The sequence below is a fragment of the Lepidochelys olivacea genome, assembly GCF_965140295.1.
Source record: "Lepidochelys olivacea isolate rLepOli2 genome assembly, chromosome: 8".
NCBI classification, from domain to species: Eukaryota; Metazoa; Chordata; order Testudines; family Cheloniidae; genus Lepidochelys; species Lepidochelys olivacea.
This window is the reverse complement of record NC_140418.1, coordinates 103,178,632-103,205,311: the sequence shown is the minus strand read 5'-3', so window position 1 is coordinate 103,205,311 and position 26,680 is coordinate 103,178,632. Positions and strand designations below refer to the sequence as shown.

Here is a 26,680-nt window from a genome sequence, read left to right as displayed (position 1 = left end):
AGCTCAGAGATCCTTCACTGCAAGAGACGATGGCAGAGCCATGTATCGTATTGGAATGTCAGTGCTGAGGCAAGCCCCACCCGCCGCCTGGAAGGGGCAGGATCCAGTGATTAGCCGGAGAACAGAAAGCACCATCAAGTTATTTAATTAAACAAAGGTTGTGCCATTAACTTCACTGCTCGATGCAGATGGCTGGCTGGGGCAGACGAGCAACACTGTAACCCAGCAGCGTTCTACCCTGCCCGCCGTTCAAAGGTTTCTTTGCCTCCTCCGGGTCAGCGTCTCCACCTCCTTCATGAACCGAAGGCACAGCTCCTCCTGCCAGGGCAGAGCCACGCACTGCACCGCCATGGGCAGCCCCACTCCTCCCCGGATAGCCTGACAGACAGAGGGAAACAGACTGACACCCGAAGTCCGGGGAAGCCGCCGAGGACGATACAAGTTGTGGTTAGATGTTCGGCTGCGGGTGGGTTTTTCTCCCCGTGTTGCCCCAGCTTTGTGCAGACAGCCGGCACAGCAGACCCCGAACGAACTGCCCAATGACCACCACATCCATCATGATCTTGAGCCGTTTAATCAAAACATCTCTATTTATGACACTGTGATCCTGACCTTATCTTTTAGGAGGGGTCAGTCTCTTCCTGTGATCCGGGGGGGATGTTTTTATACCATCCTTGATATCGGGATGTTCTGGTACCCTGGGATGTGTTTGCGTGAGTGCTTTGGGCTTAGCACTTCTTAGGAATGTGCATTTCTGCAATATCAGCCCTGTTCTTGCCAGATTCTGTGAACTTGCAGGTAGAGCATGAGGTTTGCTCACAGCGTGACTTTGGCTGACTTTCCTTTATATCAGCAAAGCTTGCCCACGACTTTAGCTCAGGCCTCATACCGGGCCTTTGATACAAGGGCTTCTCTCTCAGGCTCTCTTTCTCCTAAACAAGTCTCCCGAGAGCAGTTAGCCACTGACCTTTACGAAGATCTTGTCCCACGAATCGTTATAGTGTCCTCTGTGGGACTTGAGCTCTTCCTCATCCTTCTTCGTCACCGTAGTGACGGGCACAACCCCGGTGGGAAAGTCCAAGTAGTTATACAAAATAGTGTAACTCGCTGCCACTGTGAGAGAGAACGAGAGACGTCACATTCAGGTGACCAATCGGTACGAAGAGCCTCCTTTTGTTTGGGGTACGACACCAAGAGCAAAGATTTTTCATTGGTGATCGACTCCCTTTGTGAGGGAGGCGTTAACATTGTTAGCTTAGAGAAGTTTTCACTGCTGCATGTGAGGAACCAGCATGGTAGGAACACTGGATCATAAAATGCCTGACAGCCCCTCTACATCGGTCTTCTCTTTTGGAGGTCACTCCATCCAAGAATACCTCTTTTCTAGCAGACATCTCTCAAATGCCTGCCAGCGACCCTTCTCTATTCAGGGGCTTATCCCACGTCTATCACCGTGGTATCTGCTCCCAAGATTATTCCATACACAGACTATGCAACTCTCTGTAAGAACCACAGTATTGCGAAAACTTCAGGCTGTGCTGGGGAGGATATTTATAAAACATCGGGGGTAAAATTTTCAAAAGCGTGCAAGCAACTTAGGAGCCTCCGTGCCATTTTCAGAAGTGACTTAGGCACCTAAATACCATTGAGGATTTGGGCCTAAGTCCCATTGACTTCAAAAGGAGTTAGGCCCCCAAATACCTTTGAGGATGTGGACCTATGTGGCTAGGTCTCATTGACTTTCAATGGGACTTGGTCTAAGTTATTTTTGAAAATGGGATGTAGGTGCTTTTGAAAATGTTATCCTGCATCCTTTGCTATGTGTCCTGTGGCTGTGATCTGACTTACAGGTGGACAAGTGTCATCAAAACCAGAGAACTCCGCAAAGAAACCACTGCAGGGAGACTACATTAAACCCTCCGGCATTAGTGCTCGGAAACTGGACCAGCATTGAAAGGAATTTGTAACAAGTGCCTCCTGAACCGGTATCAAAACTGGTTGAGTTACTAGCCTAGACAGGACAAAACCACTCTCGGCATGGAACGAAACCTCAGTCATGCTCTCCAAAACAATACCGAAGATGGTTTGGTCCAATCTACATTAGAACGAACCCATTTTCAGCAATGGTTCAACTTCCTAGCATTGGCAGGGATTTCCATGGAGAAGAAATCTCTTGGTGCTAAGATATACCCTCGTGCAGGGGATCTGAGCCTGGGGACTGCAACCACCCTGGTCTTTCCATGTTGCTAAATGTCCTAGCTGGGTCCTAGATAGATCCAAGCTAGAAGGACAGGCGCTCTTGATGTAGGCTAAACTGCAGCCATTTCACAGTGGACTGAGTGGCCTATTAAGCAGAGTAAGAACAGATGAGTCAGAGTTCCTTGAACAACCCAAAGAGTTGAGATGGGCCCAACTCTAGAAGTTCCCAAGGAGTTCTACCTGAGATCTTCCCAGGAAATCCAATCTGAAAAGCAGGGCCCACAATCGGACACAACATCACATCCAGATCCAGCTTCCTCCATTCGGCGATGAATTCTTGGCAATACTCCTAAGGAGCAAAAAAACACTTGGAGTTCAGCGTTGAGAAGATCATAAAAACGATCCTACCAAGAATATACTTAAAATAATAAACCCAGGGCCAGATCCAAATTCCTGCTCAAGTCAATGAAACAAAAAATCCTTCCCATTGACTTCAACGGTCTCTGGGTCAGGCTCCGGGTTAGCAGGATTGTCAGTGGGGCTCCACCATTAAACAGAGTTTTAAGTGTTCTCGGCAGTGGGAGTTTGCCAGGATCTCTCTCCTCCTGACAAGGCTCCCAGCTATTACAATTTCAGAATAGCAAAGAGTTTTCCAGTCTTTTCTCAAAGCCTGTATATATTAACTAACAGCATTTGGCACCTTTCAACTGCCGATCTCAAAGTGCTTTTTAACAGTGGGTAAACACCAATACCCCTGGGAAACCAAGGCACTCAGCAATCAAATGACTTGCCCAAGGTCATGCAGCAAGCCAACGGAAGAGTCAGGACTAGAACCCAGATCCCCAGTCTGCCCTATCCCCTTCCTCCCACCAGTGAATTGCTGAAGATAAAACACAACCTACGACTGTTAACACACAAGACAGTGTTTTAACAGGTCTGGCTGGAAAGCAATAATTCTGTTTTGTGAAACATTTTGAGGATTCAGAATTTGGTTTCATTCTGTATCTCTCTCTCTCTGGCCAATGGATATTATTTAGACAAAATGGATTGGGTCCAACAGAAGAGACAGAGACACTCTATAGCCTGGTGATGAGAGGACTCAGGAATTCAAATCCCTGCTTCAGATCACAGGGTACAATAGAACCTCAGAGTGACAAACCCCTCGAGAATGGAGATTGTTCGTAATGCTGAATGAAACATTCTTTCAAAAGTTTATAACTGAATATTGACTTTGAAACTTTACTAGGCAGAAGAAAAATGCCGCTTTGAACATTCTTAATTTAAATGAAACAAGCGCAGAAAGTTTCCTTCCCTTGTCAAATCTTTTTTCAAGCTTCCCCTTTATTTTTATTTATTTTTTTTAGTAATTTACATTAACACAGCACTGTACAGGCTCTGCTTTTATTTTTTTCATCTCTGCTGCTGCCTGATTGTGTACTTCCAGTTTCAAATGAGGTGCGTCGGTTGGCCGGTCAGTTCGTAAGTCTGAGGTTCTACTGTGTAAACCTGGATGTCTCACAACCCAGAGGGCGAGTCTCTCTCTGGTTTTGACCAGAAAACACGGTGTCAAAAAAAGATTCCCGACCAGCTGTAGCTACCAAAACTAAAGTTAGGCTCTTAAATGCCTATTTAAGGTCCTGAATACAAGTGGCTTGATTTTCAGAGCTGCTAAGAATTTGCAACCCCAGTTAAGTCACTTTAGGAACTGCAGGTGATCAGTATCTCTGAAAATTACACCACTTCTATTTAGGAGCCTAAATATGCATTTAGGGTCCCCAGCTTTAGGCATTGGGATTTGAAAGTATCGGCCAAAACACTCCTCGGGAAAGGAGCAGATCCCAAAGCCTTTGTTTAATTTTCTGTCACTCTCAGTTAGAAGACACAGGGAGCAGAGTGTATCCTACGTATTTGCTAACGGTAAAGCTATGGAGTGGAGACCTGATTAGAATACGTGGGAGAGGAGCCTTGTTTTCATACACTGCGAAAATCACAGAACTATCCAGAGGCAATGTGGTCTAGAGGACAGAATCCAGGTCTCAGTCCAGTATTCCAAACTCTACCACCGAGCGGCTGGGTGACCCCAGGTAAGTCATGTCTCTCCATGCCTTGGTTTCCCCCTCTTATTCGTTGTCTAGACAGTAAGCTCTTTGGGACATGAACTGTTTCTTACCATGTGCATACAGCACCGAGCACAGTGGAATTCTAGGCCTGGTCTACACTCGGAAATTAGGTGAGTAGAACTACATCGTTTAGGGGTGTGAAAAATCCACACCCCTAGGCCACGCAGTTAAACCGACCTAACCCCCACTGTAGACTGCACTAGGCCGATGGAGAATTCTCCCGTTAACCTAGCTGCCACCCCTCGGGGAGGTGAAATCCCAACGCCAACAGGAGAACTTGTCACGTAGTGTTTTAGGTGTAGACAAGCCCCTGATCTTGGCTGGGCCTCTAGGGTCTATCCCACTAATGAATTCCAAGCTTTTTATGGTCTCTGAAAAAAGTGTCTCCTTGTTTAGTGGACCCGACCTGGAAGGACACCCCCAATTCAATCCTAGCCTCCAGGAAGATATTTCAGAGCTGACAAAATAAAGTAGCTGAGCAAATATATTGGACTCAATCATGGTTTACCCAAGAAATGTTTAGGGCCCAACCCAAGTAACTGGTAGCCTTTCGGCTGATGTTAATGAGCACTGAATCAGGCCTGACAAAGAAGAATTAAAGAGTGGAACCAACTGCTCCAGATGGTGCTTTACCTCAATCTCACAATGAAGTTTCCAGAGTTCTTTCACTGACCTACAGATGTCAGAAAGAAAATTGAAAGACTTAAAGTCAATTGCAGGAGACCATTAAAAAGAAGCGGCTTTCACACCCCACAATCTGCTGTCATAGTGTGCAATTAAGAAAGTGGGGGAGTGATTATGACTTGACTGAGGCTGGCTATAGACATGGGGTGAAATACAGGTCAATGGGAGTTTTGCCATCAACTTCAGTGAGGCCAGAATTTCATCCATTCTACACTACAGGTAAGGATTTCAGTATTGGGCTGTGGCAGGACAGTCGGGCTACAACACAGCCTGTCAAGGGGAGGCGCCATCAAAGAGACAGCTAGCACATTCCAGACAAGTGTTCGGTGAGAACGGCAAGGTAGATTCTCCATCATTTTTGAATCAAGTTTGGATGGTTTTCTAAAAGATCTGCTGTAGGATTTATTTTGGGGAAGTTCTATGGCCTGTGTTAGACACAGGCTCAGAAAGATTAGATTTTGACTCAGTAAATGTTGGTCAACGATTTCACTGCACACGCACAAACCGATGGGAAAAAGAGATACTTCCATAGGCAATATCTGAAATGGACAGACAGGTGAAGCTAAAGAAATGCTGTTTGAGAACTTAAGAGTTTAATTTAAGGCTATTTACTTTGCATATTTTGACATGTGATGTTGACAATTTGTGTTTGAAGCTTTAGCTTTTCACATCTCGAGGTCTGCTCTCATGACATAATTATCGTCTGACCCCACCCTATAATTTCCTGCAACCATGAAAATTTAAAATCGAGACAAAGAAAAATTCTTTATCACCCATCAGACTTGAATTCTGCCAAGCCTAGTTACAGAGGAGGTTAGACTAGATGACCACAGTGGTCCCTTCTGAACTAACAATCTCTGCACAAAAATGGGTGTGCTTGGCTGTCCAGCTGCCTCTCTCAGCGGTTAGACGGCACTCAAACATCGTATGACCCGACTTTACGATCTAATGGTTTAAAGCATCACTGATCCCTATTACTGGCCTGAACCGGGGAAGGCTCAGCACCCTCTGCTGGCGTGGAGGGTAACAGGACAGCACTTTATAGACTGGGCTTATTCCCTCCAGAGGGAATTCTCATTTCAGGGCAGACGTTGGGCAAGATTCTCACCCTGCTCTGGCCCCCTTGCATCACGTAAAAGGGCTGGAGCGGTGTAAAGTGTCCCTAAAAGTCCTGGGTTAGGAGCCAGCAGGGGAAGCCGGGGGCGTGAGGGAAGGAAGGGTGTCTTAGAGGCAGCGCCCACGTGTGCAGTGCTGCACAGATTCGGGGGCTGTGGCCCATAGGGCAGCCCGGGAAGGTTAACACATAAGAATGGCCACACTGACTCAGCCCAACAGTCCATCTAGTATCCTGTCCTCCGACCGTAGCCAATGGCAGGTGCTTCAAAGGGAGCATTTTATTGCGTAGCCATAATAATATGAGGTTAATTTTTAAACTCAAAATTGTAAAAACACAGAAAAAGTAGAGCGAAGCCCTGATGTATTTGTTCAGACTCAGAATTGTTTACCTCTCATTCATGTTTCTCAGGGTTTTTGCTAATCTAGGCTCCTAGAGGAGAAAAAAGGAGGAAAGAAAACTGACATGGAATACAGGTTTGTTTCTTTAAATATACATCTAACAACTCAGATGACTCTGGCTACAACAAATATACATTTGGGAAATTAAAGATGAAATGTGCATGTCTCATTGGTTCGAGCAGGGGGCTGGGAGTCTGGACTCCTGGGTTCCATTCCCAGCTCTGGGAAATAGTGTAAGGTAGTGCTTGGAAGAGGGATCCGCGGGTGAGGACTTCTGGAGTCACTTCTTGGTTGCGAGACCTTGGACAGGTCACCTCAAAATGGGGATACCACCGCTTCATCGCTCTCACCTTTTGTCTGCCAAGTGCATTTGGAGCATGTCTCTTAGGGTCCATCTACGCTTAAGATGTAATCTGTAATTTCCAGCTCGAGTTTAAATATACCCTTACTATACCTACGTACAGCACCTAGCGCAATGGGGCCCCAGATGTCACTGTAATACAACTAACCAACCCACAGATCTGTGACCAAGCCCAGGTTTTGACCCAAGTCCTGACAAAGCTGGACTGAGTTTTGCTTTTGTACAGAAATCCCACATTGCATAAATTGAGCCTGATTTGACTGGTAATAGACGGAGCTGGGTGAATAATATTCCTGAATAGTTCAGTCAATTATCCCCCTCCACAGCCCCAAGTGATAAACGAAGGACCTGTCAGCACGACTGGTGCATTATTCAGCCAGCGCTGCAGATGGGTGAATACAATTTGTCCAGTAAGTTACCTGTAATTCCCACCCACCCCTGTCTATCAACAGACCATTCACCGCACTATTCAACCGGCTCCACTGGTGAATGTTTTGCTCGGCTCTAGTTCAAGGTCATGGCAAAGTGGGAGAAATTGCCATTCCCTGCCCACTTGGAAGAGAGGCAAGCCCCAGAGCATTCTCCTCCTCTCACTCATGGTACAGCTACACTGCAGCTGGGGGGTGCAATTCCCATTCTGGACAGACACACGTGCACTAGCTTGGATCGAGCTAGCGTGCTAAAGACAGCAGGCTAGTGATCTCAGGACGTACCTATCCTGAGCTGCCATCTGAGACACCATGGCCACACTGCTACTTTTAGCATCTCTATGCCGCTGCGTGTACTGAATGGGGCCATGCTTCCTAGGGAGTGAGACTGGGGTTCCCATCCAGAGACTGCCAGCTAAGCCGAATCACACGAGAAACTGAGACTGAACCTGCCATCTGCAGATCATTGCCATTTCTCTCCCCCTGTGTATATGGCCTGCGTTCTTAGACGGCCAGCTCTTTGGGGCAGAAATGGGGTCTTCCTACGTCTGTGGCAAATGCCCGGGCCTATTGTGGACACTGCCAGAATACAGATAAACAGTAATAATCTCAATACATAGATGAGTGGTGAGTCACCTATTTAAATTAGCTGAATAAATATGTACAGCAAGTGGTGGCCCAGAGGTGGCTGTCACTTGGATGGGCACGGTGCAAAAATCAAAGGAAGTGGGGCTTAAAAGGAGACGCCTTTGTACAGCAGTGGACTGAAAACGGCTGATTAAAGACAAAATGTTTCTATCTTAGGTACTTAGCTAGCCCCCCACGACTGCAGAATCGGAGCATCTCGCAATCGTTAAGTGTATTTATTCTCACATAGGGACTGCTCTCATCCCTATTGTATAGCTGGGGATCTGAGGCCCAGAGAGGCTACGTAACTTGCCCCAGGTCACACAGGGAATTGAACCCCTAAGTCTTAGGCTGCACTCAAACCACTGAACCATTCTAGGTATGATATTTTTTGCAGATAGAAAGAGGCACATGCAGGGGGTTCACCTTGCCCACGGGCTGTCAGATGCCTCCTCCCCCAAACCCTGCTAAACTTCTCAGGCCCAAGTTCTGGCTTACACCACTCTGGCAGCACAAAGGGGCCTTAAAGCGGCAAAATAATATATGCTGACTTTAAGCCCTCTTTACACTTGCAGAGCAGTGTAAAGGGGTCTCAGTGCAATTTGAGAATCAGGCCCTCAGTGCTCCCCTTCGTCACCAGCTGTTCAATACATTCTAAGTAGGTTAGCAATAAATGAACCTTACTATTGGTTTGAGAATCCAGGACAAGAGGCGTCTTAGCCAGCCTGGTGCTTTACACAACAGAAGTAATTGTTTAACGTTGGGATCTTCTAGCTCCCCTTTGCTGCAAGAGAACAATACATTCAGTTTATTAGGCCTTAAGGCTGCAGCTTTAGTTCTCAGACCATCAGCTCCCCTGTGTGGCATGTTAAAGGGCCATATTTCTGAGCTCCATGAAATACTCCATTGGGTTCTCCTGTTTGCTTCTAACATTCCTGAGCAGATCAGCCTACCTAAAATTCAACTCAAAAATTTATGTTCTTAAGCTGCCAATACCACTGATATCAGGAGGTGTCGGCTATCCTCAACATCCAGAAGATCTGCTTTTCTATCTAACTATTCCCCTGCTGCCCCCTCAATCACTACAGCATCTGAGCACCTCACAATCATTAATGGTTTTATCCTCTCAATAGCCCTGAGACAGGAAAGAATTAACCCTCATTTACAAACAGGAAACTGAGGCATAGAAAGGTTAAGTAACTTGCCCAAGGTCTCACACAGAGCTTCGGAGTCCCAGTCCAGCACCTTAACCAATAGTTCGTCCTTCACCCCTCTTTGTCACTTGGCCTTACCCAATAGATTATCCTTCGTTCTCATTTGTATTTTTTTAATGAGACCCATATGTACATTTTTAAATTCCTGTGTATCTAGAAATACAGATGCAGATGCACATACACACAGTTGCTCGAGAGGATACTTACAAGCGGTCCAAAAAGGTGGAGGACCCATCTGCAAACAATCCTCTTACAGAAATATCAAACATAAGGTGCTCAACACGACAGGGTTTGAACGGCACCAGCTAAAAGGGACAAATGACAGTGGGGAAGGACACACTTTAGTGACGCAATACAGTGAGTGGCACAGAACTGGGATGGGGGACCGGTTAAGGGCTCCTGCATCTGCACGTTAGCACAATTCACTCACACCCTGTTCACCAGGGTTCACAAGGAATATCTGATGCTCATGTTCCAAACCTAAAAAGCCCCCGAAGGACAAAGAAAGCTGCTATTCCTGAAGCCAGTTACTCTGCACGGGGCAGTGGTGAGCCCGAGTCTGCTTAGAGCACTTGAGCACATAGGGATGGAGCAGCTGTATTAACTTCCCCCCATAAAGAGTGTGGCCCAAAGAAAAGCAGATCTGCAGCCAGCAACTGCTCTGCTCACCCCGTATTCAGCCCCTGTTCCTAATCCTATTGGAAACTGGATAAGAAACAAAGACCTGATTTCTTACACTATCATGTCTGTGGTGATCAAAAGGGATCCCCCAAACAATGGGGACCTCTAAGAATTTAATAGGCTCCCAAAGAAATTAAAATCCTACAGAATTTAATAGAGAAAGAGCCTCTCTGTAGGTTTTTTGATATACAATCCTATTCCAGGGATATAGTTGTCTATTAAATCCTATAGGATGGTTTTAACATTGTTATTTTCTATTGCATTGAATAGGACCCTTTCACAAGGGACTGGAGAATTTTAAACAAGTTACTAAAATGGTGCATTTCTCAATTAAAAAAAATTAAAAACCCAAGCTGCACAAAATTACCAGACAAATGACCATTTATTTCTTGCAGTAAGTGTATGCTAACGTCATGGAGGCTGCTTTAAGGATAGCTATATACTGGACCCAAGGGTGAAGTCCTGACCCCATTTAAGTCAATGGCAAAATTCCCTCTGAAGTGTTTAGAGCAGGCTTTATGCACAGAAGCCCTGATTTGTGCTCTTTGGGTGGGATGCTGGCTGAGGCATGAAAGAAATGGGCAAGGCTGATAATGTACACTGACAACAGGCCGCTGGTGAGCCAACCAATAATGTCTCATTGTTTCCTTGTGCTATCCTATCTGTCTCTTGTCTTATACTTCGATTGTAAGATCTCTGGGGCAGGGTCTGTCTTTTTGTTCTCTGTTTGTACAGCGCCTAGCACAACGGGGTCCTGGTCTACGTTCTCTCTAAGCTGCGCAGCAAGCTATCAAGGGCCGCGCACGCACACAGCCACAGGGGCCTGGACTGTGGCTGGGGAGAGGCACCTCTCCCCCGGCCCTGGCCCCCGAGCTGCGGCGAGAGAGGGCTGTGGGGGAGTCCTCTCTTCCTGCCGCAACTCCGGGACAGTCTGCACCCCAAGCCCCTCATCCCCAGCCCCACCCCAGAGCCCTCACCCCCCACATCCCAACCCTCTGCCCTAGCCCTTAGCCCTCTCCCACACTCCGAACCCCTTGGCCCCACCCCGCCACACATTACCCCCAAATTGGTGCACATAACAAAATTCATTCCGCACATGAATGTAAAAAAATGAGAGGAAACATTGGTCCTGGTCCACAACTAGGGCTCATAAGTGCTACCGCAATACACACAAGTGTATTGTTGTTATAAATACCGTATGGCCTGCATTCTCCAGAAGCTGCTTGGTCTCCAAAACCGCCCGTCTCATGGAAGGACTTGGCATTGTAAAAGAATCAGTGTCATAATATCCTACGCGGAGGGGCCGTGAGCTGGAGAACACCTGGAAGAAAGGGTTTTAAGGGAAGGTTGGTGGTGGTGGTAGTAGGAATGAAAGTGAAGCTTCTACCAAGAACTAAAGTCACATTTTAGGCTTTAAAGCCAGGAACATACACCTATTAAATCAATCCCACTGGGCGAGTCTTGCAGGTCCTCTTGTGCCAGCACTCACATCTTCCCTCTGCCCGTATACCGATGGGTACAGATCATAGAAACGTAGGGCTGCAAGGGACCGCGAGAGGTCAGCTCCCTGCAGCTCCCTGCACCAGGGTGGGACCAAGTAAACCTAGTGTTTGTCCAACCTGTTCTTAAAAACCTCCAGTGACAGGGATGCCACAACCTCCCTTGGAAACTTATTCCAGAGCTTAACTAGCCTGAGAGTTAGAAAGTTTGTTTTAATATCTAACCTAAATCTCCCTAGCTGCAGATTAAGCCCATTGTTTCTTGACCTACCTTCAGTGGACATGGAGAACAATCGATCACCGTCCTCTTCATAACAGCCCTTGACATATTTGAAAACTTACCAGGTTCCCCCACCCCCCCCGTCTTCTGTTCTCAACACTAAACATGCCCCGTTTTTTAAACCTTTCCTCACAGGTCAGGTTTTCTAACCCTTTGATCATTGTGGTTGATTTCCTGTGGACTCTCTCCAATGAATTCCCATCTTTCCTAAAGAGTGGTGCCCAGAACTGGATCCAGTTCTCCAGTGGAGACCTCACCAGGGCCAAGCTCTTCTTGGCCCTGGCGAAGTCTCAGTACCAAAGGCTTATGCGAAGATGGATATAGTTCATGCACATTTGGATAGGAGTTAAAGTTCATATGAAGGATGGTCTTGCAGGTAAAGCCAAAGACTCAGAGAACTTGGTCTCCTCTGACTTGGCCATTATTGCACTGCATTCCCCAAGCAAGTTATTCCCCTGCTGTGTGCCTCAGTTTCCCCACTGGTAAAACGGAGATTATATTAACCTCACAGGAGGGAAGGGAGTTGGGGAGACTTAATTTGTTAATTAGTGCTTTGAGATCCCCCCAGCAGAATGCAAGTGACTGTTATTGCTCTATTTTCAAAGGTAAAGGATAATGAGCTGCTCATCAGCGGGATGCTCTTGGAACATTTCTCGTCCTTCAGAGACCTGTGTGGTTCTTTACCTCCTCGTTGAAGGGCAGGGGCGGCACAGTGGGGTCCAGGTGGAACATGTCTTCACACAGGAGCGCTCTCATGCACAAAGCCAGGCTGTCCACGTCCCTCGCCATTGGCCCTATCCCTACTACAGCTGGAACAAAAAATCAGAAAGAACATTCATGCAATCAAACAGATGCCCACAAGGTCCATATTCAGCGGGCATAACTTACATAGGAATTGCCATTCAGAATTAGATTGCGGTCCTCCTAGTGCACGACCTGCCTCTGACAGTGGCCAGTACCAGCTGCATCTGAGAAACATGCTAGAAATCCTGCAGCAGGCAAAGATGGGATAATCTGTCCCAGGGGAATGTTTCCTCCTGACCCCAAAATCAGAGGCAGATTTATGCCCTGAAGCATGAGGGTTGATATCTCTGCCAGAACTCTTTCCCACTCCCTCAATTCTTACTATAACAATTCTGGATGTTCTCATTCGCCATGTAAATATAGAAGGCGTCCAGGTATCTCTGATGCTTATTTATTTCATTCATTTCTAATCAAAAAAATTGCCGAACTGTGTTGAGTTTTGTTGTTGGGTTTCTTTTAAGGCTTAACAAGAACCCCCACAGCTCTGTCACAAGTGGAGACGGCCTGAGCTGGAAAAGAGGCAGGGAACTCTGAAGAATTCCAGGAAAAGTTGGTCCAAGCTCCGGCCTGCCGCCAAATCTCTTGCTATGCCTCCGCACTCCAGTGAGAGAGGCAACACTTCACAGTTCAGACCTGGAACAGGACATGTGAATCAGTGCCCAGTAAGATAGCAAAGGGATTTGGGAAAGGGAAGTGCCAGCAATCTCAGGAAACCTTCAGATGTTTTTATGGCTGGTCCTTGTAAATAGACTAGTAATCAGGTTCTGTCCTTCAGTAAGAACGGACACCAGGTACCATAGAATCATAGAATATCAGGGTGAAGGGACCTCAGGAGGTATCTAGTCCAACCCCCTGCTCAAAGCAGGACCAATCCCCAGCTAAATCATCCCAGCCAGGGCTTTGTCAAGCCTGACCTTAAAAATATCTAAGGAAGGAGATTCCACCACCTCCCTAGGTAACGCATTCCAGTGTTTCACCACCCTCCTAGTGAAACAGTTTTTCCTAATATCCAACCTAAACCTCCCTACTGCAACTTGAGACCATTACTCCTTGTTCTGTCATCAGCTACCACTGAGAACAGTCTAGATCCATCCTCTTTGGAACCCCTTTTCAGGTAGTTGAAAGCAGCTATCAAATCCCCCCTCGTTCTTCTCTTCCGCAGTCTAAACAATCCCAGTTCCCTCAGCCTCTCCTCATAACTCATGTGTTCCAGTCCCCTAATCATTTTTGTTGCCCTCCGCTGGACGTTTTCCAATTTTTCCACATCCTTCTTGTAGTGTGGGGCCCAAAACTGGACACAGTACTCCAGATGAGGCCTCACCAATGTTGAATAGAGGGGAATGATCACGTCCCTCAATCTGCTGGCAATGCCCCTACATATACATCCCAAAATACCATTGACCTTCTTGTCAACAAGGGCACACTGTTAACTCATATCCAGCTTCTCATCCACTGTAACCCCTAGGTCCTTTTCTGCAGGCTGTGGCTGAAAACACAGGGTTTTCATATTTGGCCCTTACCAGAACAAGCCATGAAAAAAACCCAATAGCAAAGCACCCTTTATCCAGAATCATGGGCCAGGTGCTCCCTTCAGCACAGAAGTGCCGAATGCAAAATAGAAGAGTCCAAGCAGAGGTACATCTTCACCAGCCACTTGTCCTGCACGGAAGACTCTCGATCTAGGCACTTATATATTCCCCATAACCACACTTTACCAGGGTCTATAGTTTTCTAGTGTGATCTTCCACACCCCACCTCCCATGCAAGAGCAGCAAACAGGCTACCAAGTTCACATGTCTAGCAAACCCAACCTCTTGACCTGAATACAACCCAGCTCATCTCCAGAGAATATCTCAGGGTGGGGTTCTCTCACTCTGGCTAGGTTCTTCTCTCGAGCCCCTAAGGGACACTACGGCCCTTCGCAGATCCCCAACCATGTGGATCTCATTTAAGAGGAGCAAAAACCAAAGAAAGAAAGATTCCCCAATAATCAAAAGACAAAGTCCTACCTGATTTCTGCCCAGCAATACTGGCGACCACTCCTTTCTTGCTGTGGGGAGAATACAAAGACAGACAACAGAGATTTATTTTAAGATCATGGGCAATATTAAGTAAAGTGGAGAACCAGCCGAGATTCTCAGCCACCTTCCTGTGAATTGCTGTTCCTTGATCTGAGCTGGACCCCAACAGCACTTGAAAACAACTAGGAGTTCCTGAGATAAAAGGAATCAGGTCTATTCCTGAAGGCTCTGCTTTCTTTCTTCCCGCTTTCACTTGGTCATGAATGCTGGAGCCAAGTGTATGGAGGATTCCATTAGCCCACGACCACCGTCACACCCTTCCAAAGCATTCACACTTTGGGCTGAAGTTTCGCGGAGTTAAGTCTCTGCCCAAAGGAGAATTTGCATGTGGACAGACCTGGACACAGAAAACCTGGGTTTTAGTTCCAGCACTGCCACTGGTCCGCTGGGTGACCTGGGGCAAGTCGCTCCCCTCTCTGTGCCTCAGTTTCCCCATCTGTAAAATGGGGATCGAGATCTACTGATGATAGAGAGTTAGGTAGTGTTAATTAGGTAGCCATCTCCCACTGAAATGAGTGTTGAGCACCTAATGCCTTTCACTGTCTTTTTAATCCCAGCCTCTCTCTCTTTACGGGAAGGCTACATGTGGTGGGGAAGGAACTACACTGTAAGAGTGCTTCTCGGGGGTTTTGCTTTTGGGAATGAAAGGAGGAATTTGCTGAGTTGTGATAAACTTGTCTGTCAAATGCCAGCATAGAATCATAGAAAAGTAGGGCTGGAAGGGACCTCGAGAGGCCATCAAGCCCAACCCCCTGCACCAAGGCAGGGCTAAGTAAACCTAGCCCAACCCTGACAGGTGTTTGTCCAATCTGCTCTTAAAAACCGCCACCAATGGAGATTCCACAACCTCCCTTGGTTGCCTGTTCCAGAGCTTAATTGCCCTAGTCATTAGAAAGCTTTTCCTAATACAGCTTCTTTGCTGCAGATGAAGCCTGTTACTTCTTGTCCTGCCTTCAGTGGACATGGAGAACAACTGATCCCCGTCCTTGTTATAACCACCCTGAAAGTATTTGAAGTGTCCCCCGCACAGTCATCTCGTCTCAAGACCCAACATGTCCCCTTTTTTTAACCTTTCCATGTAGGTCAGGTTTCTAAACCTTTTCTCAGATTTGCATGATCATTGTGCATGGTGGAAGAGGTGCCCACTCAGTATGCTGCCATAGTGAAGTTACGCAGTGTCATACTTTAGACACACAGGCAAAATCCTGGTCCCACTGAAGTCAATGGCAAAACACCCCACTGACGTCAGTGGGTCAGGGTTTCCACCCCGGAATGGTTTTCACTGAAGCATGAGTTACTACGAGGCAGCAAGACCCAGCGATACACAGTACCTCAGTCTTCCCCCAGTGGCTTTGAGCGCACAAATCCCACAGAAGGCAGCTGGGAAACGGAGGCTTCCTCCTACATCCGTCCCAATGCCCAGGATGGATCCACCACTGCTAATCAGCGCCCCTTCTCCTCCGGAGGAGCCGCCAGGTGTCCTGGTGTGGTCCAGAGGGTTCACTGTCTGGCCAAAGATTAAATTACTGCAGTCGAAGCTGAAAGGGATGGGAAGAGAAAGAACATCAGGTACACACAAGGCTCACTTAAAACCTGATCCAACGTCCATTGACCTCAATGACAGTCTTTCCGTGGACTTCAATAGGCTTTGCGTCAGGCCATTATAGTGTAATAGAGTCATCACTTACAGTAGATTTCCCTTCCCCCATTTAGCTAATTACACTGTAATTAACATGATCTTTTCCAGTTAAGTTTTTTAGATAAGTGTGGGGGGACGGGAAGAGGGGAAATAATATTAAATTTTTAAAAAGTCCACTTATTTGTAGAAATTTAAATTAATTCTATTTTGAACAGCTCTAAAACTGGCTGAAAATGTAGGGGGAAATTGGGGGAGGGAATCATTTTGCCCCCCCCCCTCCATTTTTCATTCAAATTAGAAATACCATCAACATTTTTTTCACTGAAATTTCAACCAACTCTAGTTACGTATAAACACGCTAAAGAAACAAAAATGGGTCAGATCCAATCCAAGGATTCCAGTTACTTTAACAGGGACTGGGGAACGTTGGTCTTCACAAACGGAAGCGCCCCCCGTCTCTTTAACACTTGCACCAACACGCAGTCCTCAGCAGCAGGCTGATTGAGACGCTTCGCAAACCCCAGGGTGGAATCGTGGCCCTGAAAAAAATCAAAGGAAAAGAGACGGTCGATTCAAACTTCCAAATGGAGGATTGCAATTTTCTCACGATTAAGCAGCAGTGTTTAGCACAGTCTACTTTATGAAGCGACGTACGCGTGCGTGTGTATGTCTGCATGCACAACAGTGTGCGTATTCATGTGTACACACACACACTTTAGAAGAACATTTCAAACTGGCTTGGGGAGACCCATTGCCATGCAGAATGATGCCTGACTGAAGCCCCCGGACAAAAATAAAGAGGGGGAGAAGTGGTCAACAGGAGAGTATCAGGTCACAAGGTCACATTGTAAGGAGAGTGATCACTTTAGATAAACTATTACCAACAGGAGAGTGGGTTTGTTTGGGGAGGGGGGCGTGGGGGGGGGAAGAAAACCTGGATTTGTGCTGGAAATGGCCCACCTTGATTATCATACACATTGTAAGGAGAGATTTCAGAGTAACAGCCGTGTTAGTCTGTATTCGCAAAAAGAAAAGGAGTACTTGTGGCACCTTAGAGACTAACCAATTTATTAGAGCATAAGCTTTCGTGAGCTACAGCTCACTTCCTCAGATGCATATCGTGGAAACTGCAGCAGGCTTTATATATACACAGAGAATATGAAACAATACCTACTCCCACCCCACTGTCCTGCTGGTAATAGCTTATCTAAAGTGATCATCAGGTGGGCCATTTCCAGCACAAATCCAGGTTTTCTCACCCTCCACCCCCCCCACACAAATTCACTCTCCTGCTGGTGATAGCCCATCCAAAGTGACCACTCTCTTCACAATGTGTATGATAATCAAGGTGGGCCATTTCCTGCACAAATCCAGGTTTTCTCACATCCCCCCACCCCCATACCCACACAAATTCACTCTCCTGCTGGAATAGCTCATCCAAACTGACCACTCTTCAAGTTTAAATCCAAGTTAAACCAGAACATCTGGGGGGGGGGGGGGAGATGAATTCGCAAATGAATTGGATACTATTAATTTAGGCTTAAATAGAGACTGGGAGTGGCTAAGTCATTATGCAAGGTAGCCTGTTTCCTCTTGTTTTTTCCTACCCCCCCCCCCCAGATGTTCTGGTTTAACTTGGATTTAAACTTGAAGAGTGGTCAGTTTGGATGAGCTATTACCAGCAGGAGAGTGAATTTGTGTGTGTATGGGGGTGGGGGGATGTGAGAAAACCTGGATTTGTGCAGGAAATAGCCCAGCTTGATTGTCATGCACATTGTGTAAAGAGTTGTCACTTTGGATGGGCTATCACCAGCAGGAGAGTGAATTTGTGTGGGGGGGGTGGAGGGTGAGAAAACCTGGATTTGTGCTGGAAATGGCCCACCTGATGATCACTTTAGATAAGCTATTACCAGCAGGACAGTGGGGTGGGAGTAGGTATTGTTTCATATTCTCTGTGTATATATAAAGCCTGCTGCAGTTTCCACGATATGCATCTGAGGAAGTGAGCTGTAGCTCACGAAAGCTTATGCTCTAATAAATTGGTTAATCTCTAAGGTGCCACAAGTCCTCCTTTTCTTATTGTAAGGAGAGTGATCACTTTACATAAGCTATTACCAGCAGGAGAGTGGGGTGGGGGGAGAGAAAACCTTTTGTAGTGATAAACACCCATTTTTTCATGATTTGTGTGTATAAAAACAAACATCTTCTGTATTTTCCACAGTATGCATCCGATGAAGTGAGCTGTAGCTCACGAAAGCTTATGCTCAAATAAATTGGTTAGTCTCTAAGGTGCCACAAGTCCTCCTTTTCTTTTTAGGTCACAAGGAGCGATTCTAGCATCTGCTCATAGCTAAACTTGGAAGGATTCGATTTTTAAACTGGTAGATTTCAGTCATGTTGCTTGCACTGTACAAGCACAAAACTAGGAAAAAATATTTCCAAAAAAATTGAAATGTACAGATAGGCAAAGTAAAAAACAAACAAACAAAAGCAACGCTGCTTGAGAACCTGGAGTTTGATTTAAGGCTATTTGCTTTGTATATTTTGACACACAATGTTGACAATTTGTGTTTTAAGGGTTATAAAAGCTTTAACTTTTTGAATCTCAACAGCTGCTATCATTAATGACTGTCTGACCCCTGCATTGTCTGATCCCCCCATAATTTTCTGCAACCGTGAAAACTGTATTTGATAAAAATAAAAAAAATGCTTAAAAAAAATCAAACACGGATATTATCCATCAAAATGATAAAAAAAAAACCCACGGCATTCTGCCAACCCTACTCGCAGCTAAATACTTTCCTAATATTGCTTTCCCATGCAAGCAATTCACAGGGTGGGTTGCAATTGTTACTGAGAGGGAGGTGTCCTGTGAGATGATTTCTCTATGAAGAGGTTGCATACATTATGGAAATGTTTGTGAACACCTGTCTTAACCCATCCAGACATTAACTGACAGAATATGCCTGACCCAGAGGCTGCTACCGACATTACAAATCATGAAGATATAGACAGCTGAAGATAAGTGAATAAGAAAGCGTTTTGCTCACAACATTCCATTGGGCTTATGATCCTGCAGCTCTCAGGCAACTAGCTGATGTGTGCTGTACCTTGCAGTTAATGGAATCCTTTATACTGACTGGGATCCCATACAGCAAGTCCTTCTTCTCCTGCCTTTTCACTTGCTGAAGCTGGGATTCAGACTCCTGGAGGTAATCAGTCACACAGTTGACTTCCTTGGTCACTTGAAGGGCCTTCGGAAAGCACACAAAGCCAGTGAGGGAGACAGTCATTCCAGAGATAATCCCACAACCAGGCCATGTTCTGAAGCTGCCTACATCAGAGCAGAAAGTAGCTCTGTCAATTCTTTGCCCCACTCAGGCAGCTTTATCTGAGGACAATTATTTCTGGATGTGTGCGAAATGATCATTAGGGAAAGACACCGAGACACAATCTCAGATGGTATGTCTACAATGTTTACAATTAGATGGGATTCTCCCACCAGTTCAGATGGACAAAATTCTTCTGTCGACCTACTGCTGTCTACATGGGGACTCAGGTCGGCTTAACTAAATTGCTCCAGGGTGTTGATTTTTCACACCTCTGAGCCATGTAGATGGGTCACTCTGATTTTCTAGTGCAGACCAGCCTTTACACTGATGTATTCCAGAAGGGTTATCCTCATTGACACCAGCTGAGGATCTGGTACAGAGAGTGCTTCAATTTATTTGGAGAAGTGTCTGTGATTATATTTTTAAAATAATGGGTTGGACATTAACTATTTGGTTGTTTTTTTTTTTAAATAAAGTCAATTCTAAGTACATGTCAAAGTTTACTAGCCATGATTAAGGATATGATTTTGTCACAGAGGTCACGGATTCCATGATTTTAGCAGACCTCAGTGACTTCTGGCTCCGGCTGCCAGCCTCCCACCGGGGCTTGGCTTCCATGATTCATTATTTATTGTCCACATCCTGCCCACAAATTTTAATAAAAAATCCCCATGCCAAAATCTTAACCTTAGACATGGTGATGGAGGACAATGAAAAGTTTGATGTTTTATTTGCCCATAAAAATAAGTTGGTCAAATGGATGTATTGATTTTTGGAAGGCAGAAACCACCATGCCCGAATCCACGTAGGCAGATGGCGTGACAGCGTGGGGCCTCGTTGATTTCACTGCCTCACAAGCATCAACCCATACAAGTCCCTTTGCACAACTGGGGCTTTACTGTTCTTTATTTACCTTAGCATGAGTTGTAGAATACTCCACAGCAGTTCCCCTAGCTTGGGGCAGTGCAGGACTTTGTTAGCAAATCTGGCTTTTTCACGAGTCAGGTCGTGACGTGGTGAAGGATACAAACTTTCAGAATGTTAGCTTGCTTCATAAGCTCTTTTGGGACACAGATTGAGCCTAGACACTGCCCCATTAATAGCTTTTCTTTGCAGTCATCTCGAATTCTGAGTAATTCGGAACATCCCCTTTGTTTTAACTGAATTGTTTGGAAAGGCTTAAGCCTTCAGCCCCAACCACATATTCTGTTTGCACTGAGCCATGCTCTCTTTTCAGATCTCCAAGCACAAAATCACACCGTCTGATTAGCAACAAGCCTTGGAAATAGGTGCATTCCTCACCTTGTCCACGTAGGTATAGAAGACCCAGTCTGGAGAAAGAGAACCATCCCGGAGTTTCTCAGAGAGTTCCACCAAGGTGAGAGAGAGGATTGGGTCTGCATCTACATCAGGATTCTGAGGGAGGAATTAAACACGGAATCCACACGTCTATACTTGTGAAGCGCTGGGGAACGCTGCTGGGCTCTCAAACAGCTGCTGCAATCTGCCCCAGAGATGGATCTATTTTGGCAGCACTTGCTGCCATCTCTGTGTATAATCTATGTTAAATAAAACACCCCTTAAAGGTGCACAGTTAAGGCTGCAGAACAGCCATGATGCTCTGGTTGTCATACGTTCTGAATTTTTCAAAACCAGCTGCCTCTGGGCTGACTTTCCCCATGCTTGCTGTCTGCCTAAAAGTCTTTTTAGAAGTTCTAACAAAGTCGTTTCTTCTGGTTTTGGATGATGGAAGGGTCAAAGCCAGCACAATTTCCTGCCCTGAATTAAAAAAAACCAAAAACTAAAACCACTTTTTAAAAAAATCTTGCTACAGCAAAAATAGAACAAACAGTGAATATTAACACAGAGAGACCCCAGTTCTGCCATTTGGTGTCGGGGGATGCCGTGTGGTGTAAGGGTCAAATGGCAGAACTGGGGCCCTCCTCCTTGGATTGAGCAGAACAAGTGTAAAAACAGACAAGTAACAGCAGGCTCAAAGGTCACTTCTGGGGTAGCTCTGGGCAGGTCAGAGAGCTAAACAGCCCCCAGGCCTCTCTCAAAGATCATGAGAGACTCTCAGGCACTATGGAAAAAAGCAAATAAAAACAGAAGTACCTTAGGCCCTTTCATCTCTCAGGCTTGTATTTTAGTCCAGACCTTCCCGCTTTCCCAAGCCCCTCCTTTAACTTTCCAGCCTCCTGGACACAAACTCAGGGCTCAGTCCTGCAGGCAGCTGAGTGCCTCGGACCCTGACCCAGCAAAGCACTTCAACCATGTACTCGCAGCCTCAAAGTTCCGAAGTCTCAGCCGAAGCCACTAGGTTTAATCACATGCCTAAATTGCGAGGCTGGATCAGGGACAGAGGTCAGTCCTCAGCAGCCTGCAGGACTGAGCATTTGGCTCAAACACTGACGCCTGTAGGTTAATTTACAAACATACCTAAGAATGATTATGGAAGCAGAGCACTAGTTATCTCTGGAACTCATCCACGCTTACCTTCTCTAGGTTCAGATTCCCCAGTGGCAAAAGTTACACAGTAGAACCTTGTTCATCTCAAAATGAAAACTGGCTTTGAAGCAAACCTCCCTTCCCTGGCGAGCTGAACACACCAGAACTGCATTTGGGCCCAATGAAAACCTCTATTTTCCCTTGCCATATATCACGAGCACTGAAATCTGAATCGATCCAAATCTCATTTCTCTAAAGAAATTCTGCATCCTGAATATTATTCAGGTAATAAAAAGACGGAACTCTTCCACAGCATCAGTAGATCTCAGAAAGCTTTACAAAGGAGGTTAGAATCTTTATCCCCATTTTACAGATGGGGAAACTGAGGCACACAGGCAAAGCAACTAGGCCCAAAGTCTTCCAGCAGGCTAGGTCTTCTGACTCCTAGGCCATAGCTCTATCTAGCAGACCACACTGCCTTCCTAAACAGCAGGGGCCTACTACACCTGATCAACTACATGCCTTTATTTCTGAATCTATTCATCCTGGTGAAATACACTAATGATTGCAGCCCAGTGAGACTCTGGCACTGGTGCTTTCCCATCACAGAGTTAAAGTGGGCAGAGGTGACGCAAGATGTGGCTGCAATTAGGATGCAACCTTTGAGGCATCAGGTGTTTAAAAAAACCTGTACAAAACTGCTCTCTCCAGTTTTATAACCCTGCCACATGCGATGCACATGGGCTGTTCACCAGCCAAACTCGCTAATCAGCCTTGCGATTAAACTGCACCAAGCGTGGGAAAACAAACGGGGACTGGACGGAGGAGCCAAATTCACTGACATTAAGCCTGCAAGGTGATCCGGCCTCTCTTTTCTTGCTTCTGGTCTTGCTGGTGCACGGGGAATTGAAGTGCACATTGGCCACAGCTCCCCTCCCCCAGGCCAGTTGTACTTCGTCCCTAGCAAAAGCACTGTTAGGAACAAAGACACAATGCTGGAAAGCCAGGGAGCTGGCAGTTAATGTTCAATTCACTCTTAATGCGTTGCCCCCCCTGCGTCTGGAAAAGTCCCACAGAACTCAGCAGAGAATTAACTCGCCCGCTGTAGAGTTCTCTACTGAACAAGTTCCATAGGGGTTTGGGATCGTTTCCACTAAACCCTATTCCAGGGGCGGCCAAACCGCAGCTCGCAAGCCACATGCGGCTCTTTCCCATTTCCAGGGCAGCTCACAGAGGCCCCCCGCAATTCTCCACCCACCACACCAGGGCAGGGGGGAGCTCGGAACTTCAGCCCTGTAGGAGACACCTGCCCGGGCTTGGGGCTTGAGCAGGAAGGGGGCTGAAGCCCCGAGCCCCAGAGGGCGACTCCCACAGGGCTGAAGCCCCAGCAGGAGCCCTCCCCGCAGGGCCGAAGCCCCCCCGGCATGCCCAGCTCTGGAACTTCTGAAGATGATCGTGGGCGGCTCAGAGGGTCCCTACATTTGCCCCCCCCCCCACCCCACTGCCTTGCGACAGGGCCCTGGGGGTTTCTCTTTCGGACAGCAGCTCCCACCCACCCCTGCCCTGCCGCCCGGTGGCAGCTGAGCACCTGGGCGTCTCGCTGCCCGCCGGCCACGGACAGCACGCACCAGGCACCGGGGCATCCCCGGCCCGGCTGCGGGCAGGTGCCGGGAGCCCGCGGGTCCGGGCCCGGCGGAGTCTGGCTTGGAACTCAGCCCGGAGCAGGAGCATCGGGGCGCCCACCTGCTCCCGAAACCGCGCGGCGGCCTTCTCCATCCGCCCCAGCGCCGGCCCCCGCCGCCGCCGGCCAGCCTCGGCCGCCGCCCGGCGGAGCCCGCTCCTCCCGCGCCAGCGGAGCAGCAGGGCGGCGGCGGCCGCGCCGCCGAGCAGGGCCGAGACCGCCGAGGCGCCCGCTCCCATCGCGGCTCCGCGTGTGAACGCCCGGGCCGCGGCGTTCCCAGGGCAGGATGCAGCTGCTCCGCCGGCGAGGCAGACGCATGCGCGTGTCGCCTCCGCCGTGTGCAGGAAAGCAGTGTGTGTCCTTGTGCAAGGCAGCCCCCGAGGGTGGCGGGGGAGGGAGGGAGTTTCCTCTGACAGCCCCCCCCCCCCGGCCTCTCTGAAGCGGAGCAAAACGCTGCTGACGAGCACAGCTTGCACCAAGCGGCCGGAATTTCCAGGGGATCCCCCCCCCCAGCTCCCCAGCAATGATCTTAAATTGGGGAAAGGCCTGCATTACCCCTCTGCGCTGTACTATGCGGGGAGGGGGGCTTAAAAGCTCCCCTGCATTGCCTGAAAGATTCTGCAGGCCTCTGTCTTTCAAACTTTCAACACCCTGGGGGAGAGAGAGCTCAGGGGTTTGAGCAGGGTTGTGAGTTCAATCCTTGAGGGGGCCATTTAGGGATCTGGGGCAAAAATTGGGGATTGGTCCTGCTTTGAGCAGGGGGTTGGACTAGATGATCTCCTGAGGTCCCTTCCGACCCTGATATTCTATGAAACTGGGGAGGGATTGCGTTAGCCACGTCAAGCTGATGGACCTGTTAACAAGCCTGGCCCGCCCCTCCCGGGATACACCTTCATTTCCCAGATCGGCTTGACTTTTGCTGTAAGACAATAATGTGAATAGTGTGTCCGTTTCCCCCCTAGGATCCCGGACAGGTGTGGCAGAGTGGAAACTGAATTTGAGCCCATCTGTAACTTCTCAAAATGGCAAGAATAGGTTCTTAGTTTTAATGAGTTAGTTAATTAATTAATGGTTTTAGTTAATGTATTGGTTTGATCCCTTTAGTCAAGTTTTAATTTATGGTTGAAGCACAGAATACCTACACAGATATTCACCCTTGATTTAAAGCCTAGGTAATCTGTTCCAGTGGCTTCTCAGCTAAAGAATTTGCATCTTATTTCCAGTTTGAATTTCAAACTTTTGGTCTAAATTCCACACTCCACTCTAAAGTAATAATGTCTTACTAGACTAATCCCTTTATAAGGAATATGGCACCGTTCTTATAGTATATGGGAGAGGACAACTATCCTTTGGATGTGGCTGTACTTTAGAGAGAAGATAAGGTGTATTCCAAACCTATCTGTGTGATCACAGTTTCGTGGAAAAGGGAGGGAAGTCATTGCTTACAGATAATTTACCACGAAGACACTAAACCTGATTTGTAGCAAACCTGAGGTCAGATTACAAAGGCCCAGATCTATGTTTAGTGAAATACACTCAACAATCTGGTCTATCATTTCCCTTTCATTAACAATGCTGCCATGGGATGAGCAGGAAGGTTCTCTCATAGATTGGCAACTGGTTAAAAGACAGGAAACAAAGGATAGGAACAAATGGTCAGTTTTCACAGTGGAGAGAGGTAAATAGCAGGGTCCCCCAAGCATCTGTACTGGGACCTGTGCTGTTCAATGTATTCATAAATGATCTGGAAAAGAGGTAAGCAAGTGAGGTGGCAAAGTTTGCAGATGATACAAAATTACTCAGGATAGTTAAGTCCAAAACAGACTGTGAAGAGTTACAAAGGGATCTCACAAAACTGGGTGACTGGGCAACAAAGTGGCAGCTCACGAAAGCTTATGCTCAAATAAATGTGTTAGTCTCTAAGGTGCCACAAGTCCTCCTGTTCTTTTTGCGGATACAGACTAACACGGCTGCTACTCTGAAAAGTGGCAGATGAAATTCAGTGATGGGAAATGCAAAGTCATGCACTTTGGAAAACATCCCAACTATACCTAGAACATGTTGGGGTCTAAATTAGCTGTTACCACTCAAGAAAGAGATCTTGGAGTCATCGTGGATCGTTCTCTGAAAACATCCGCTCAGTGTGCAGTGGCTGTCAAAAAGCGAACAGAATGTTAGGAACCATTAGGAAAGGGATAGATAAGAAGACAGAAAGTATCATAATGTTACTATGTAAATCCATGGCACGCCCACATCTTGAATACTGTGTGCAGTGCTAGACACCCCATCTCAAAAGAAGATCTATTAGCACTTGAAAAGATACAGAGAAGGGCAACAAACATGATTAGGGACCCGCTTCCATATGAGGAGAGATTAAAAAGACTGGGACTGTCCAGTTTGGAAAAGAGACAATGGGCGGGGCGGGGAGGGGGATAAGATAGAGCTCTATAAAATCACGACTGGTGTGGAGAACGTAAATAGAGAAGTGTTATTTAGCTCTTCATATAACACAAGAACCAAGGGTCACCCAATGAAATTAACAGGCAGCAGGTTTAAAACTAACATAAGGAAGTATTTCTTCACACAATGCACAATCAACCTGTGGAACTCAGTGCCAGAGGATGTTGTGAAGGCAAAAAATGTAACTGGTTTAAAAGAGGATTAGATAGGTTCCTGGAGAATGGATGCATCAATGGCTATTAGCTAAGATGGTCAGGGATGCAACCCCATGCTCTGGGTGTCCCAAGCCTCTGACTGACAGAAGGTAGGACTGGACGACATGGAATGGATCACTGCGGAATTGCCCTGTTCTGTTCATTCTCTCTGAGGCATCTGGCATCAGCCATTGACAGGGTACTGGGCTAGATGGACCATTGGTCTGATCCAGTGTGGCTGTTCTTACGTTAGGTTCTGATGCGTGTACACAATTATCCAAGTTTTCATCATTTCTGTGTTTTCTTCACTACAAGTCTCCTCTGCAGAAAAATGAGGTTAAAATAGTTCCCTAAGAATAGGGCTGGGCACAAATTTTCCACGTAACCCTTTTTTTTTTAGAGATGGAAAATTTTTCTTTTTTTGGACAAAATG

General features: G+C 46.8%; 1 protein-coding gene across 3 annotated transcripts; it reads right to left on the bottom strand.

Annotated features, from left to right (window-relative positions):
• Positions 1-129: 129 nt before the first annotated feature.
• FAAH (fatty acid amide hydrolase) lies at positions 130-23,936 on the bottom strand. Of its 3 annotated transcripts, none has more exons than XM_084635784.1 (15): positions 23,656-23,935; positions 20,767-20,880; positions 19,243-19,386; positions 16,538-16,671; positions 15,825-16,031; positions 14,422-14,462; positions 12,293-12,417; positions 11,025-11,150; positions 9,356-9,453; positions 8,619-8,718; positions 6,509-6,549; positions 4,953-4,992; positions 2,440-2,548; positions 968-1,113; positions 130-378 (listed from the first exon to the last, which is right to left on the bottom strand). In XM_084635784.1, exons 1-15 carry the CDS (start codon positions 23,830-23,832, stop codon positions 250-252), a joined length of 1,731 nt encoding a protein of 576 aa, XP_084491910.1. In that variant the 5' UTR covers positions 23,833-23,935; the 3' UTR covers positions 130-249. The 3 variants fall into 3 exon arrangements, with proteins under 3 accessions (XP_084491910.1, XP_084491912.1, XP_084491911.1); XM_084635786.1 differs by lacking the exon at positions 23,656-23,935 and adding an exon at positions 21,580-21,760; XM_084635785.1 differs by lacking the exons at positions 4,953-4,992; positions 6,509-6,549 and having other exon boundaries at positions 23,656-23,936.
• Between the last annotated feature and the right edge of the window lie 2,744 nt (positions 23,937-26,680).